Source organism: Barbatula barbatula, assembly GCF_947034865.1.
Source record: "Barbatula barbatula genome assembly, chromosome: 22".
NCBI classification, from domain to species: Eukaryota; Metazoa; Chordata; class Actinopteri; order Cypriniformes; family Nemacheilidae; genus Barbatula; species Barbatula barbatula.
In genome coordinates, this window is record NC_136785.1 from 1,105,781 (window position 1) to 1,120,178 (window position 14,398).

The following is a 14,398-nucleotide window of genomic DNA, read 5'->3' on the forward strand; positions in this document are numbered from 1 at the left end:
AGGTCGAGGCGTCCGTCCGGGTTTCCTGGTCAGCAAACATTTTACAGACGGATTACAGGACCAATCAAACATTCACACATGTGACCCGAGAGACCAACAAACTTACTTAGACTTTATTTTTTGTACTTTTTATTTGATCGTTCCATAATCATTTACCTTTGGGTCCATCTGTCAGGCTGTCGGGTTCGGGCGGAATCTGGGGCTGTGAATGTAGGTCTCTGTCTCTCGGGGCCGGTCAGGTCAGAGCAGGCTTACGGCCCTAATCCCCCCACCAGACGTCCATATCAGGAGAGACAGTAGGAGGTGTGGCTGCAGTCTAGACGGGGCCACAGACGAGCCCCTCCCCCAGAGTCCTGCTGTTCCTGCCACACATTCAACCCCCGGGGCAGTTGATTTACACCGAGGGAATGTGCTCTCACAGTAACCCAATCACATCGGCAACGTCATTTATAAAGAGCTTTAACTGGAACATGAAGCCATGTTTTGTGGTTTACTGAGAGACGATGGGCTTTAAAATCATGAAGGTCAACATGTAAACAAACTTAAAGGAAAGTTTAACCCATTACTTATTCCAAACCTGTATGACTTTCTTTCTTCTGCAAACCACAAAAGAAGGCATTTTGAAGAACCTTGATAACGAAACAACATCGACTACCACAGAATTTTCCTTTTTGGTTGAACAACCCCTTTCAATTACACCAAATGATCCAAATAAAAACAGCATTTTGAGTATTTTTTGTTTTATTTTGGCATTTCTCTTGTCTGCATTTATATTAAGCAAAGTGCATCTTCTCATTGTCTCATCAACACATTGCACAATACATAAATAACAATGCATATAAAACTTCGTATTTACACGTAATAATATATTTATATTTAACATAAAATACATCTTAGCTTTAATTTCACTTAATTAAATCTTCAATAAAGTCTTTATTAAACCAGTCCAAGTGAGTTTTCCTTTGCGTTCCCTCGGGAGGAAAGGAAAACCGTAGTCCACGAAAGGAAAGGGCTAGTCCGTCTCCACGGCGATGAAGGAATGGCTCGGCGTTATCGGTTATTGAATATGACCTCCAACCAGCAGGGGCAGCTACTGATGAACTGTCTGGTGTAGCATTGACCCCAGCCCTTCACAAAACTGATCTGTACGGTGAAAACCGTCGGCGGCTGCAGACTGAACTCGTGGTCGTTGGGTCTCCGCAAGCTTTTCGCCTTCTCAAAGTCGAAGGCCTTTATGGAGAATCCGGGAAACACTTTATGCACCAGCAGCGTCCGCGAGTCCGGGTTGTCCAGTGTGGCCGACTTGATGAAGATGGGATAGCAACTGCGGTTGTACACCCACACGCCGTCGGCCTCGCGACTGAGCTGGATGCCGTAGCCGATCTTCGCCCGGACCGTTTGCACCAGCTGGCTCTTGTTGTCGGAGGCCAGCTGACCCAAGCAAAAGCCTGTGCCTTGAGGTAGGTCGTAAAAAATGTCCAAAGACGACTCCTGGACGGAATAGAGACGCCCCACGCGGGTCTTCTCCTCCCAGTACGCCACGACGCACCAGTGAGGCTGTTCTCCGCGTTCCTGAAGAGCCAGAGAATCTATGGAGAGATGAAGAGACCAGGTTAGAAAAGATGCCGGGTCGAGCAAATGAAAGCCAAAATGTGATGAGAGAAGACGGCAGGTCTTAAGTTCACACAAACACGCACAAATCGCTTTTTGTTCTGCCAAACATATCGAGCATCTTTAATATCGCCGTTCATGAGAGACGGGGAGGGAATGTGAGGAATCTCAAAGTCTGTTTACACTAGCATTCGCCAACCTGAACAACCGTCTGACGGCAACATCCCTTCTCGATTGTGATGTCACGACTGGCAATTCATGACAACACAAAAGACGTGCAGCTAAAATATTCAAAAACGTAAGACTGCAAAAGATATCAAGAACTCCCAGAATCCTCTAGTCCTCCAGACTACTCCCAGAGCGAGCGAGACGTCATTTGGCATGCGTCATTATAACCTTCACAAACATAGCCGTAGTCATACAGTGATTTGCCATGATATTGATATCATGATATTCTATGTATAAACAAAAGCGTAGCGTACATACTGAACAAACTGAGCTGTATGTGAACAAACATAATATACAGGGGGGTTAGTCTGTCTGGGCACGTCTCAAACCTCTATGGTCCTCTCTCTCTCTCTCTCTCTCTCACACACACCAGCAGAAAGTACAGACCCCAGACCTGCTCACAGCTGCTCATTATGACGGGTTTACATCACAACGCGGATCCTAAATCAGACAAACTTAAATACAGTCAACACAATGTTTAGCTGTTGTGTGTTTGGTTGCTATGTGGCGCACTGATGCTATTTTAATCTTGATAGTTTACCGGTCTCTGTTATGACAGCATTAACACAACACACTCACACACACGTCAAATCCAAAACTCTAGCTGTGTGTGTGTGTATTGCTCTGACAACCACACTTGATCAAATCTTACATAACACACAAATACAAACTACTGCACAGGTACACAAATGTGTGCGTATTAATGTTTTGTGTGTGTTTGGCATCTGTGTGTCAGTCGGTTGAGTGACCAAGGTGTCACCCGACTGACATGGTGACAGCCAGACGCAGAGTGTGTCCTAAAATAGAGTGTGCAACATGACACACACACACACACACACACACACACACACACACACACGAGTGGGTCAATGGCAGTTCTGGATCACATCTTGTTTAGCCTCCAGCTTTCAACGGACATCCTGAATCATGATAGTTTAAATGCGCTCTCTCTCTCTCTCTCCAACTGAAATGTTCTTTATTGACATGGCAAAAGTCACGATGTATCACCAAAACGTTTGCAAGTGTTACAAATAACTCAAACGCTGCAGAACAAATTGTAAGATAGTACAAGACTATGAAAGATAAACACTAGAATTGTGTGTGTTTTTTGTGCATGAGTGCATGACTGACTGGTCTCACACACACTCTCTCAAGTCTTTGTTTGTGGTTGAGCTGAAGTCAAATCTCCATTTTGAACTAAACCGCCTCAGGTAACAAACCATCTTTCCTCAATCCACACTGACTCCCTTAAGTCTGAGCACTCGCATACCAAACCCACACACACACACAGACACACACACACACGGTGACTTACGTTTTCTGAGAACATGGGGCAAAGTTTTTCCTTTTAAGGCGACTCAGCTTTTTAAACAGTCACTTTGTACATCAACTGAGAAAAACAGCACACAGGAGAGTTTGGACATCTAATGGAATCACACACACACACTCAGCAGTCTGGAAAAGTTAATGATTATTTCTGTCTGTCTCCACACACACACATGAGGAAAGTCAGTGGGTGTTATTGATCGCTTCTCTTCTGGTTGTGGTTCACGGGAGGTGATGCCATGTGTGTCGCACGCTTGCCAAAGGACGCGTGACTCCAACGACACACACCTGCACAAAAATGTCCATCACCCTACGCGCTTTACAACATTAAAGCAAGCGTGTGCAGCTCCGGTATGTACTCAAAATCTCCAAAGTCATACATGAGCAGTCGTGCAAAATGCCGGCTAAACAAATAAAGCTGGCGGCAGAAGCCTCTGATGTGTGTGTCGGTTACAGCTCTATAAATATGATCTCTTCCCCGGGCGTTATCACACACACACACTTTGAACAGAGAGATAGACACGAGAGACAAATGTTTGGCAGAGCGTCTTTGTTTGGAAGTCAATAAAGGAAACTGCCAATTAGTATGAGAGCCATTACATAACACACACACACACACACACTCAGGAAAACCTGCAACGCAAAGGAAATACTTCACATCAGCCTCTATTGTGCACTAACACACAGAAAAGACGTTCGGATTTTACAACGTTTTTCAGTGTGTACTGTTCATAGGTGTGTCTGGGCGAGGAAATGGCTTTTTATGACTGACACATCCAGAGGTCAAAGGTCAGAGAACTATCACCACCATTTAAAAGCAGAAAAACTAAACCAAACTAGATATTTATAAAATCAACGAGTCTTAATAAAAGTCTTGTATAATTCATAGGAGTTCAAGATAGATCTCCAGAACATCCAGATTACGTCTTTTTAACGCTGTCACTTAACAGTTGCATTCGTCTGGAGCATCACGACTGCTTATGATATCACTGACATATGGCTTCAACACACACACACACGGTGGTCAGGACAGAATAACTACCGCCATTGTTCACAATCCAGGATGTTAACCATCACCGTGGGAACCAAATCGTTGCGTGTATGTGTGTGTGTTTTAGACATCCAGTCGGGCAGGTTGAATGCAGGAAGCTTTTGATTGTTAAGGCTTTGTTCTGTCGTTTAGAAGCATTTAATTATATTCTGGATTTCATCCGCAGGCGTGATACGAGTCAGACCGGAGACGTTTCTGAATGAAGACATCCCTTATTAAACACGGTATTGTGGTTTAGGGAAATGTTTGTGGTTTATGATGTCTGTGTCGACCCGAAGGCATCGCGGATATTTCACTATAAATGACTTTTTTGTTAGTTGTTGTTGCATTTCTTTACTTCCGTTTGCGTTTTTATCTGCGTGCTCGTTTTTGTTTTCGATTGATCAAAAGGACAATAAAAAACATAATCCGCACTTCCAAATGTTTTGTCGGACTAAGTTGTTCTAGGCCGCTTTAAGTAACGTCTTTGTGTCGTTTTCTTGAAATGTTTTCTTTCCGCTTTGCGGAGGCGACCGGGAGGCCCTACCCAAAGCTCAAGGCTTTTCCCTCCGAGGCATGATGTCATTTCCTGTGCTGGCCTTTCCTCCTCGGCTAACCCAAACAACCCTGGAATGAGACGGGAGGTTGTCACAGTAACACTGAGCTCTTTGGCTGTTGGCGTAGGCCCCCGAAACATGCGACCCTTCTGGGGTCTCTCGGCTCAAGCGTTCACGGGACATTTATAAAGACCTGATTGTGGCTCGGCGGAAATGTTTCAGGAACAGCCGTGATGCAACAAGTTTCCACACTCAAAAAATGGATCTGTTCTTTCTAAAAGCACAAAATGACAAAAAGCATAACTACTGAGAACTCAAGGCTGCCAACCAGACCTTCCGCAGAGATGATTATCCAATCAGATTAGAGGATTGTAACTAACGCATATTTGGTTGTCACGTCCATAAATAACTGTAACACAGACCAAAAGCTGTAAATACACATGTCACATTTATAGGAGATGAAAATAACGATAACTAAAAAGCTATTAGAAAGAGATTGTAATGCTTTGTTAGGCCTCAGAATCTGGAACCAAAAATATAGAAATGTAAGCCAAAGCTAACACGACCCCAATCTCTCTCTCTCTCTCTCTCTCTCTCTCTCTCTCTCTCTCTCACTGCGAATTTAGTGTGTTGGTGTTCTTGTATTAAAGTCAACTCTTAGAGTCAATAACGTCAGACTAACCAGAACAAACAAAAGTCAGACACTCTTATCAAATAATCCCCAATACACACACACACACGGGGAAGATTACTATTATTATTTTAAATAATCAAATCGAACACCACTTATGAAAAACTATATGTAGCTATATTGATAAAGCAATCTTAGTGAAAATGTTTGTTTACATCAAACGTTTTCAGAGCGGAGCGAGTTTAGGACTTTTCACACAACACACACAATCAATAAACAAGAACGGTGTGATACACAAACTGAATTTATCTACGGCCGTAAGTATTAGTGCAACTATGTTAAACAGTCGTGTCTCCAAATCTATCTGCATGTCTCTCTCTCAATTCTTATTTTCAATTTAAAGAACTTTCTCTCTCTCTCTCTCTCGCTCTCTCACTTCATAAAGAGGTCAAGAGAGGGAATTAGAAGGTCAAATAGACATTTTCAGTGGAAAAATTTGACTCTGTGTGTGTGTGTGACTTTGCTTCCTCCGACCCCACAACACACACTCTCCTCCCTCGATCATTTCCCCTCTCTGAGCTTCGTTCACTCACTTCAACAGGAAAACACATGTTTGGAGATCTTATTTTACATCCAAACACTTACGATTCTGTATATTGATGCTTTTGATGCAACAGCCATGAAGTCAAGCACACAAATGACATGTGTAAATAAATGAGTTTTATGTTAGAGGCTAGAATGACTTTTCCTTCAGTAGAAATGCAGTTTGATCCGGAGGAGAGGAGGTGTTTGTTTGTTGTGTGTCGGTACAGGAGCGGCTGTTCTTTCATGCTACACACAAACACACACAAGACACATAAAACAAATGCCGGGGCCGAGGAGGCCAGAGAAGGGGAGCGACACACACATTCACTGAATAACCTATAGCACACACACTCGACTCTGAGCTCTGCACTTTAACATGTGTTTATGTAAAGCTTCCATCAGTCAACCGCTCTTATCTGAAAAGCCTGAAAGACCCCTCACACAAACGCCAAGCCCTGAATTAAACGCCGTCATAAAAACTCTTTAAAGTCATCGTAATGAGAAACATCTGTATGCAGGATCCCAGCCTAGAACTAACATGCCCTCTCTCTCTCTCTCTGTCTCGCTCGCTCGCTCGTAAACACTCTCTCAGTCTCCGTTTGTGCGTGTTCGGAGCTACAGAAGAACACATGAAGAAATGGAAATATATAGGATGAAATATATAATGCTCTTACCTGAGAACCCCATAGGGGCTGAATAAACCGTTCCCCCGGTTTCAGTGGAAGCAGAACCTGGAGAATCTGCGGAGAAAGAGAATGACAGCTGTCAATCACAGGGACTTGTGTTTTTCCATGTACAATGTGAAAGTCTTTGCCAAGAACGCGGTATGCGTGAGAGCTATGAAATATCACGGGATTGTTTTTGGGATGTACTACATCGATGGGGTAGCCTTGAAAGCATCTCCTGTACGTTAGCATGCCAACAGACGGAAAAACACAACAACTCTTTCATCAACACATATGTTCTGATCTAGTGTCTGCGTTTATTCTCAATCTAACAGTTGCTCAAGAAAGCACGTCATATCATAACATTTCCCAGCGCGGCTCGCACCAGAACTGTGCTGTTACCGTGGTGATTTTCGACTCACCTGACCAATCAGATGCAGCGTGCGGCAGAAACGCATGGGCACCTACTCACTGTTTTTGTGTGGCTTACAAAGAAAAGACATCTGAACTTTGAGGTTTGAATAAAAAGGACAAATGTTTGCGTCGCATGGTAGCATAATGAGCACAATAAACGTAGTTAACAGACTTTGACCTCTACGATATCCAAAAAAACGATATTATCATTAAAATGCAAGTTTGTAATGTACACACAATGACTAGTTTGGTTTGCAAATATACATTTACATAAGAACAGGCTACCTAATGCCTAAAAATTGGCCCCTACATAATACATAGTGCTGCCACTTTTCTGAAGTGCGATTTTAACGTATACTTTCAGAGGACGCTTCTGAAGGTTTGTTAATGGTGAGGTGAACTAAAGATATTAATGTTAACACTATGCAGCACTGCCATTACAATAAACCAGGAGGAATGCAACACTCAATATGGCCGCTCTAGCAAAAGAAGTCCCGCCTTCTAGTGAAACGAGCCAATCGACAATCAGTACTGAATGATGATTCTCTGGGACGGACTCTTTTGAGGCTCCTGCCAGCCTGTGTGCATGCAGACCAGCGATCTCGAAAAAGGTGATTTGTAGTGCAATTTAAGCTCAGCAAACCCAAGTTATGGTACAGTTCATGTCAGGTTAAATTATTGATAGGACATTCTGTTCAATTGTGAAAAAATGATCTTCCTTCCTCCAGTCAAGTATTAAGGACTGGACTTGCTCTTAAGTGCCCAGAGGCGTTGCAAACATGGCCGCCGCGTGGCACGACTTCCATAAACGGACTTTGGGTGAACTGTGAAATGATGTCGCTCACAGAAGTGTAAAGGACTGGACACTTTCACACGCTCAAACCTGAATCAAAAAGCCGTTTTGTTACGGAGCTTTCAAACAGCCCATCCTCAGGTCAAGCTGTTTGATCCCGTCTGTCTCGCCCAACTAACACTTATTATTACACGAAACCCCAAGACGGCTCACAGACAGACAGTCGATCTTAATGCGTCTGTGGGTTTTACAGTAAAATCATAAAAGACTGATCAAGATTAACAGAGTCACGTCCAAACCTCTCTGATTCTAGTTTACGTCTTAACCTCGTTTTTAAAAACACAAAACTCTAAAACACATTCAAACACTCAACACCGGGTTTTACTCATTGTGGATTAACTAGTTCAGAATGTCACTTACAGTATATTACATCAATAAATCAAGTCTTGAAGCACAGCCAATGCAGGCAGCTTAACACGGACTGCTAAAAAACTGACAATGTTTTTGTATCATAAACCTGTAGGACTTTCTGTCTTCGGAAGAACACGAGAAGATCATCTTGAGAACACTGGCAACCACATAACCAAACTGAACCCCGTTGACTGACATGAACGCAAGGCAAAGACATTTCTCATAATATCTTCCTTTGTGTCCCACAGAACAAAGGGTCGCAAACATGCTCCCAAGCCCACGAGCGTGAATACAATGACAGATTTTGTATTTTTGGTTCAACTGGGCCATCACTCTTAACTATCTTTGGTATTTCTCGACGAAACCTTCTTTTGTCATTAAAATGCCTCTATTAGCATGCATGGATGTTCTAGAAGAGCGTTGCCAAACTTTCCGACTCTCTCATTTGTGCCGCTTTGATTGTGAGTTTAAACCGATTCATATGCAAATGCGTTTACATAGACGCGTGAACGTCGGATAGTTATCACGGCGACAGACGCATGTGTGCGACAGACAGTCCGCCTCATCCTGACGTTATCACGAGGCGCAGTCGCTCAGAACACACACACAAGCGTCCACGGATGACAAATAACTTCCTCTCGTAACTCTCTCTTTCAGATTGAGAAAACCAACCGCCTGCTATTGTCCTGTCTGTCGTCCAAGAGCCGTACGCAGCTAATGGAAGTGTGTGTCCGCAGGAAATGTCCTCCCCAAATCGGCTTTCCTGTCTTCCACCACACCGCGTCTCGCGTTCTCTCATTCTTCATCGCTACCAAACTCATAAAGAGTCATAAATCCTATAATAAACATTACCAGACGCGCAAATCACGACGTTCACGTCTAAAACTCACACGGAAATGACTCGAAGACAACTAACGGTAGCGTTGAGCGTGTCTTTATATTCTCCCCGACTTGTGCGTCGCTTTGGATAGAAGCGTCTGGCAAATGAATAAATGTCAAACAAGCGCCGGGTTCGAGCAGGCCGGGATGAACTTCAGCGTGTTCGGTTTCTGTGTAAACTGTGAGGACTTTTGGCCGGAATATAGAAGGATCTTTACGAGACCGAACGCAGGAAACGTCGTTACGCGCGCTGCCAAATACAACACGCTCTCCGTGTTGCTTATCTGCGGCGAGTACAGGGCATACTTATGATGCGCAAGGCATTATGGGTAGAGAGAGTGACTCTGAAACTAATTCTGAAGATAAATCAGCTCTGAGCTGTTCACTTATGTGATCCATGCTTCCGCTTTTATACAAACTACTCGTCTACATGTACGCGTTTATCCAAAGCGACGCGCAAGAAGGAGAGCAAACGCGTGTCAACACCTTTACACGGCCATGTGAGGATTAAAGCTCGAGTAAGCAAAGGAGAGAATGAAGAACAAGATTGTTTTAGACACTAGACGTTTATTGGAGAGTCATCTACTCTCTCTCTCTCTCTCTCTCTGCTCGACCCTGCGGCAAAACATTCAGGCAGACCCCCCCCCCCAAAGGTGGCATTGTGGCACCCTATGACATCAGCTTCATCTGTCTAAACTCCATCATAACACATCACACAGATCTGGCATCACTGTCAGTGTACTTTACCGTGACAGTGCACGACTGCGGTATGGTTGCCCCGAATAGTGCGCCCGGTACCGCGGTATCGGGCGGTATTTGTTCAGGGAACCGTTTTTGCCAGACCGATGCGTAACGCAGGGATGTTTTTAAAGGAAAACATAGACCGCCCGGAAAATACACTCATGGGGTTAGAAAATGAAGGAATTCGCGTGTGTGACGTCACCGGCCTTGCGTTGCGTCATTACTCCAAGTAAACCGTAAGCATGAATTAAATATGAAACTTCAACTTACCAGGTGGTTTAAGAAAGTCCGTGGGATATTTTGAGTAGGGGGGCGGGGGGGATTCTGGAAAGAGAGAGAGAAGAGTATAGTGAGTGGAGATGTGGGCTGATGATAAGGCCTGGCATTCTCCAGCAGGAGAAGTGTTTGTGTAGTGTGGAGGGTTAGAGGCAGGACAGCTCAGATAAACACACAGCCGCCTGGCGCCAGACACACACACACACACACTAACTTCACACAGCTTTAAAGTGTGTTGTGTATACAAATACAACTAATAATAAACTTAACGTGGAACATGAAACTACAAACAAATAGTTATTTAAAACTAGTAAATTACAGACCGTGGTAAGGTTCATCTGCAAAATATGTGTACAGACTAAAGTGCTAAAAAGGATGCGCACTTCTTGTGCCACATTAATGCCTTAAAAATGTAACGATGTACTCCATCGCCTGTGCATTGAATAATAAGTGGTAATAAAACCGACTCGGACCTATATTCTTGTCGTATATATTTGTCACTGTTTGCTACATCATTTATATGACACACACTACATCATATACATCAAGTGACTTTCTCTCTCAAATACATATATTGATAAACGGAAGGCGACGTCTTACCGAGCTCGCACAGTCTGCTCATATGATGCGGGTTGCAGCACACGAGCTCTGGGTTGATTTTCCCGTAAGATTCACAGCACGACAGTCTTTTTAATTCCGAGGAGTGACGGAGGTCCGGCCACCGGAACACCTTGTAGAGCAGCAGCGGCAGCGGGTACGACTGTTGACCCAGCCGGGCGTCCACTTTGGCGGGCAGCAGGAGGCAGGGGCTCTTCGCTCCCCCTTTGGACTCCACCGCCTGCAAAAGCACATCCAACTGTTTCTCTTTGATCTTCTTCAGGATGGAATAGGTCAGGGATTTCAGTTCGGCCTCGGTGCCGGGGTTCGGTTTACCGCCGCTCGGTTTCCCGAGGCAGCAGCCCGCGGTGCCGCGCGTGCCGGTGTCCGCGTCGCCCTCCACGGGTGCGCGGCTCCTCCAGAGTCGCCGGACGAGTCCCGATCGTTTGGTCCTGAACATGCGGGACGGCGAGAGGGTTCCCCGGCTAAAAAACGGCCATTTTGTCCGCAAATCATGAAGATCCCGGGGTCCGAGTCCGGAGCCGGAGAGGACGCGGCGGAGAAACGGCGGGCAGGAGACGCGCAGGCGTTCTGTTTCATGCGCCAGTCTTTAATATTTCACCAACCGAACCGACACGAAACGAAGAAGAACCCGATCCAAAAAAAACCAAATCTACCCGCAGATTGTCCGTTTTGGTGCAGATAACGCGTTCGCTCTGATGTCACCGTATCGCCGCACATCCACTAAACGCTCCGATATTAATCCACACGAACACTGATCCGGTTCCGTTCCTCCAGATATCAGCAAATCATGTGCCCCGTTTCCTCAAGCCGAATCCGCGGATCTGATCCAGTTGGCACCGGCGTAAAAATCCACGTCTGAGAAACGCAGAAAGTGTTTAAGCGCTTGTGTTTCCGAACGAATCTTGGCTGTGAAATGTTACGACGCTCGGAATATCCCCAAAGATCCGCGTTCAAATCAGATTATTATCCCAAATCATAAATGCGTGGGAGATCCAGAGCCTGTGCAACGACAAGCGAGTCGATCAGAACTAAAACACTGAACGACAAGACTAAGACCAGGCGCCTCTCTCTCTCTCTCTCTCTCTCTCTCTCTCTCTCTCTGAGTGTGTGTGCGCGCGTCTCCGTGTCTCTCATTGGCGCGCCGCGGGTCATGTGGTTGTCTAGACACCCTGTCGCTTTGAAAAAAAGAACAGGCAGGCAGGAAAAAAAGTGATTGTGTTGCGCAAATATGAAACAAAGTAACGCGCAACATCGGACGTGATGCGTTTGGCAAAGAGTTTACAAAGTTACAAAGTAACGCGCGCTTACGAGATGTGTTGGAGAAATAAAGTCTAACACGAGCTCAGACTGGAGAAATCACACACACACACACACACTGGCGCCAAGCACACAGGTACACTCGCATTAAGGATGAAGCACGCACAAGGATGTGACACAGTCATTACACTCAACAAATATTTATGATGCAATCGTGACATTTCAGAAGGAACGCATCCCTCCACCAGAACTGTTTGTGTGACATTTAACAAACATTAGGTTGTGAAATGTGCTTCAAATATATTGTGTCAACATCAACATGGGTACAGTATTGAACAGAGAATAAATGTGTTATTCATTATTATAAACACGTTAAGCATGATAATACTCTATATTTATATATGCAACATTAACATTTATTATGATAAATGTTTGTCACTGGCTGTGTTTGTGAATGAGTGCCGTCTGGTGGTGAGAAATAAAACATCTCTCTCATGGACAACTGACCCAAGAAAACTGTTTTACTGACACGACGAACATGTCTCTGTTTGCATCTGTAGCTGAGCTTCATACATATGAGAGTATGTGACATAGAAAACATGTGCAAACGACGTACTGGAAAAAAAAATTACAAAAGTATTATTGTTCCTGTATGACCCATCGCCTAGCCCACATAGCAGACGGACTCGGCCCGAATGTGGCCTCAGATTGGCACTGCTGGCGCACTGCCGGCACTGGCATGCAACATGTCAGCCGAGTGTGGGCCATGTGCGGCAGTGATGGCACTGGATGCATGACGGCAGACAATAGTTGGGCCGAATGTGGATGGAGGTGTTGGGCCGATTGTTGATAGCAGGTCTGTGGCCCAGATCAGTCTAGCGACTGTAGGCCACATTTGACATTGTGTAATTCACAATTATTGCACAGTTACATTTATACATATTTTACAGTGTAAATTTTGGCTATAGGTTACAGGCAGATTTGGTTAACCAGTTCTACTGAAATATCAAGTAAAACAGCACTCAACTTATCTGTCTATTCAAAGTGGCAGACTATTTTATTAAGTAGCCTGGCCTTACAAAACCCTTGCACATGTTTTAGTCTATTTAAAGCTAATTATTTTTGTAGGTTACATATATCGTAGTTTTAATAGAAAAGTCCATTTGGGTTTATGATGGTATTTTAATGGAAACCTTAAGAATTTCTGTTATGGGGTACTATTGTTTTACCAGCAGAGAATGAGCGTGCAGCAGTGGGTTAAGCTATATTTAAGGTTTTTGTAACAGAATAGGTTAATAATGTATCAGTGAAGTGAAATATTAATTTCATAATCAATTAATTCTAAAATGAGATAACAATATAAATAATGAGAAAACATTCAAATATGCTTTCTATTATGTTATCATATTTTATTCTACTTTTTAGTTTTATGGCTAAAATAAAAGGGTCAGCTGTGGCCTTGTGGTTAGAGCGTTGGACTTGTGATCAGAAGGTTTGAATCTCAGTGCCAGCAGGTCATGACTGAAGTGCCCTTGAGCAAGACACCTTACCCCCGATTGCTCTGCAGTAATGTGACACTGTAAAAAAAAAGCTACTTGTAAGTCGCTTTGGATAAAAGCGTCTGATAAATGTAAATCTAATTTTGGAGCAAATATAGAAATGGCAAATATATAAGTATATTTGTGAAATAAACATAAAAATGAATAGACCCTCAAAAATATGTTTAATAACTTTGAATAACAAACATTGAACCAAAAAAATATGCTCACACAATGTAAACACAAACTGCAAGGTAACAGGTCAACTGTTGTGTTGTGAATAAAAATAGAACAGCAGCTCATGACAAAACCTTCAATTTACTGACACACATGTGTGACTTTTCAAATACAAACACCACAAACTGTCACAGGTGCTCGGTTTAGCTTAATGAAATGATAGTAGTCAGTCTTTCAGGGAACATCAAAGAGGTCAGTGTGATGAACTGTAGGCCAACATCTGAGCTCTTGATATCTTCAGCTGGGTATTAGAGAAAAAAAAGACCTGCAAGAAAAATCAAACAATTCATTCTAAACACATTCTGAATCTGCGTTAATTAAGTACGATTTGTAAGTACGAGAGCGCTTGGCCAGCGTACAGTGCACTTGCTTTTGGTTATAAACAACACTCATTTCATAACGCTTAACGTTAACAGGTGGTTTAGCAACAAGCGTTGGCATTCTTGCCACAAACTGATGAAATACCGTTAGCCTGTAGGAAACTAACAAGGATTGCCGTACAGGCCTTGATAAAAACAAGATATTGTTCAATTGAGTAATTGTTTTCTATTTGCTGTAATACACCATCGCATCTACCTCGAGGAAAACAGTGGTGGTT

At 43.7% G+C, this 14,398-nt stretch overlaps 1 protein-coding gene across 1 annotated transcript; it reads right to left on the bottom strand.

Moving 5' to 3' along the window:
- Positions 1–748: 748 nt before the first annotated feature.
- Positions 749–11,873, bottom strand: smad7 (SMAD family member 7). The gene is made up of 4 exons (XM_079486344.1): positions 10,748–11,873; positions 10,142–10,195; positions 6,643–6,708; positions 749–1,589 (listed from the first exon to the last, which is right to left on the bottom strand). Exons 1-4 carry the CDS (start codon positions 11,202–11,204, stop codon positions 1,051–1,053), a joined length of 1,116 nt encoding a protein of 371 aa, XP_079342470.1. The 5' UTR covers positions 11,205–11,873; the 3' UTR covers positions 749–1,050.
- Positions 11,874–14,398: the final 2,525 nt, after the last annotated feature.

Excerpts from the sequence above, each read along its gene's own strand:
- smad7 (XM_079486344.1), bottom strand. The coding sequence starts at position 11,204 with ATGTTCAGGACCAAACGATCGGGACTCGTCCGGCGACTCTGGAGGAGC. Across the intron at positions 6,709-10,141 it reads GGACTTTCTTAAACCACCTG|ATTCTCCAGGTTCTGCTTCC; the intron begins GTAAGTTGAAGT and ends CTTTCTCCGCAG. Across the intron at positions 1,590-6,642 it reads AGCCCCTATGGGGTTCTCAG|ATTCTCTGGCTCTTCAGGAA; the intron begins GTAAGAGCATTA and ends ATCTCTCCATAG.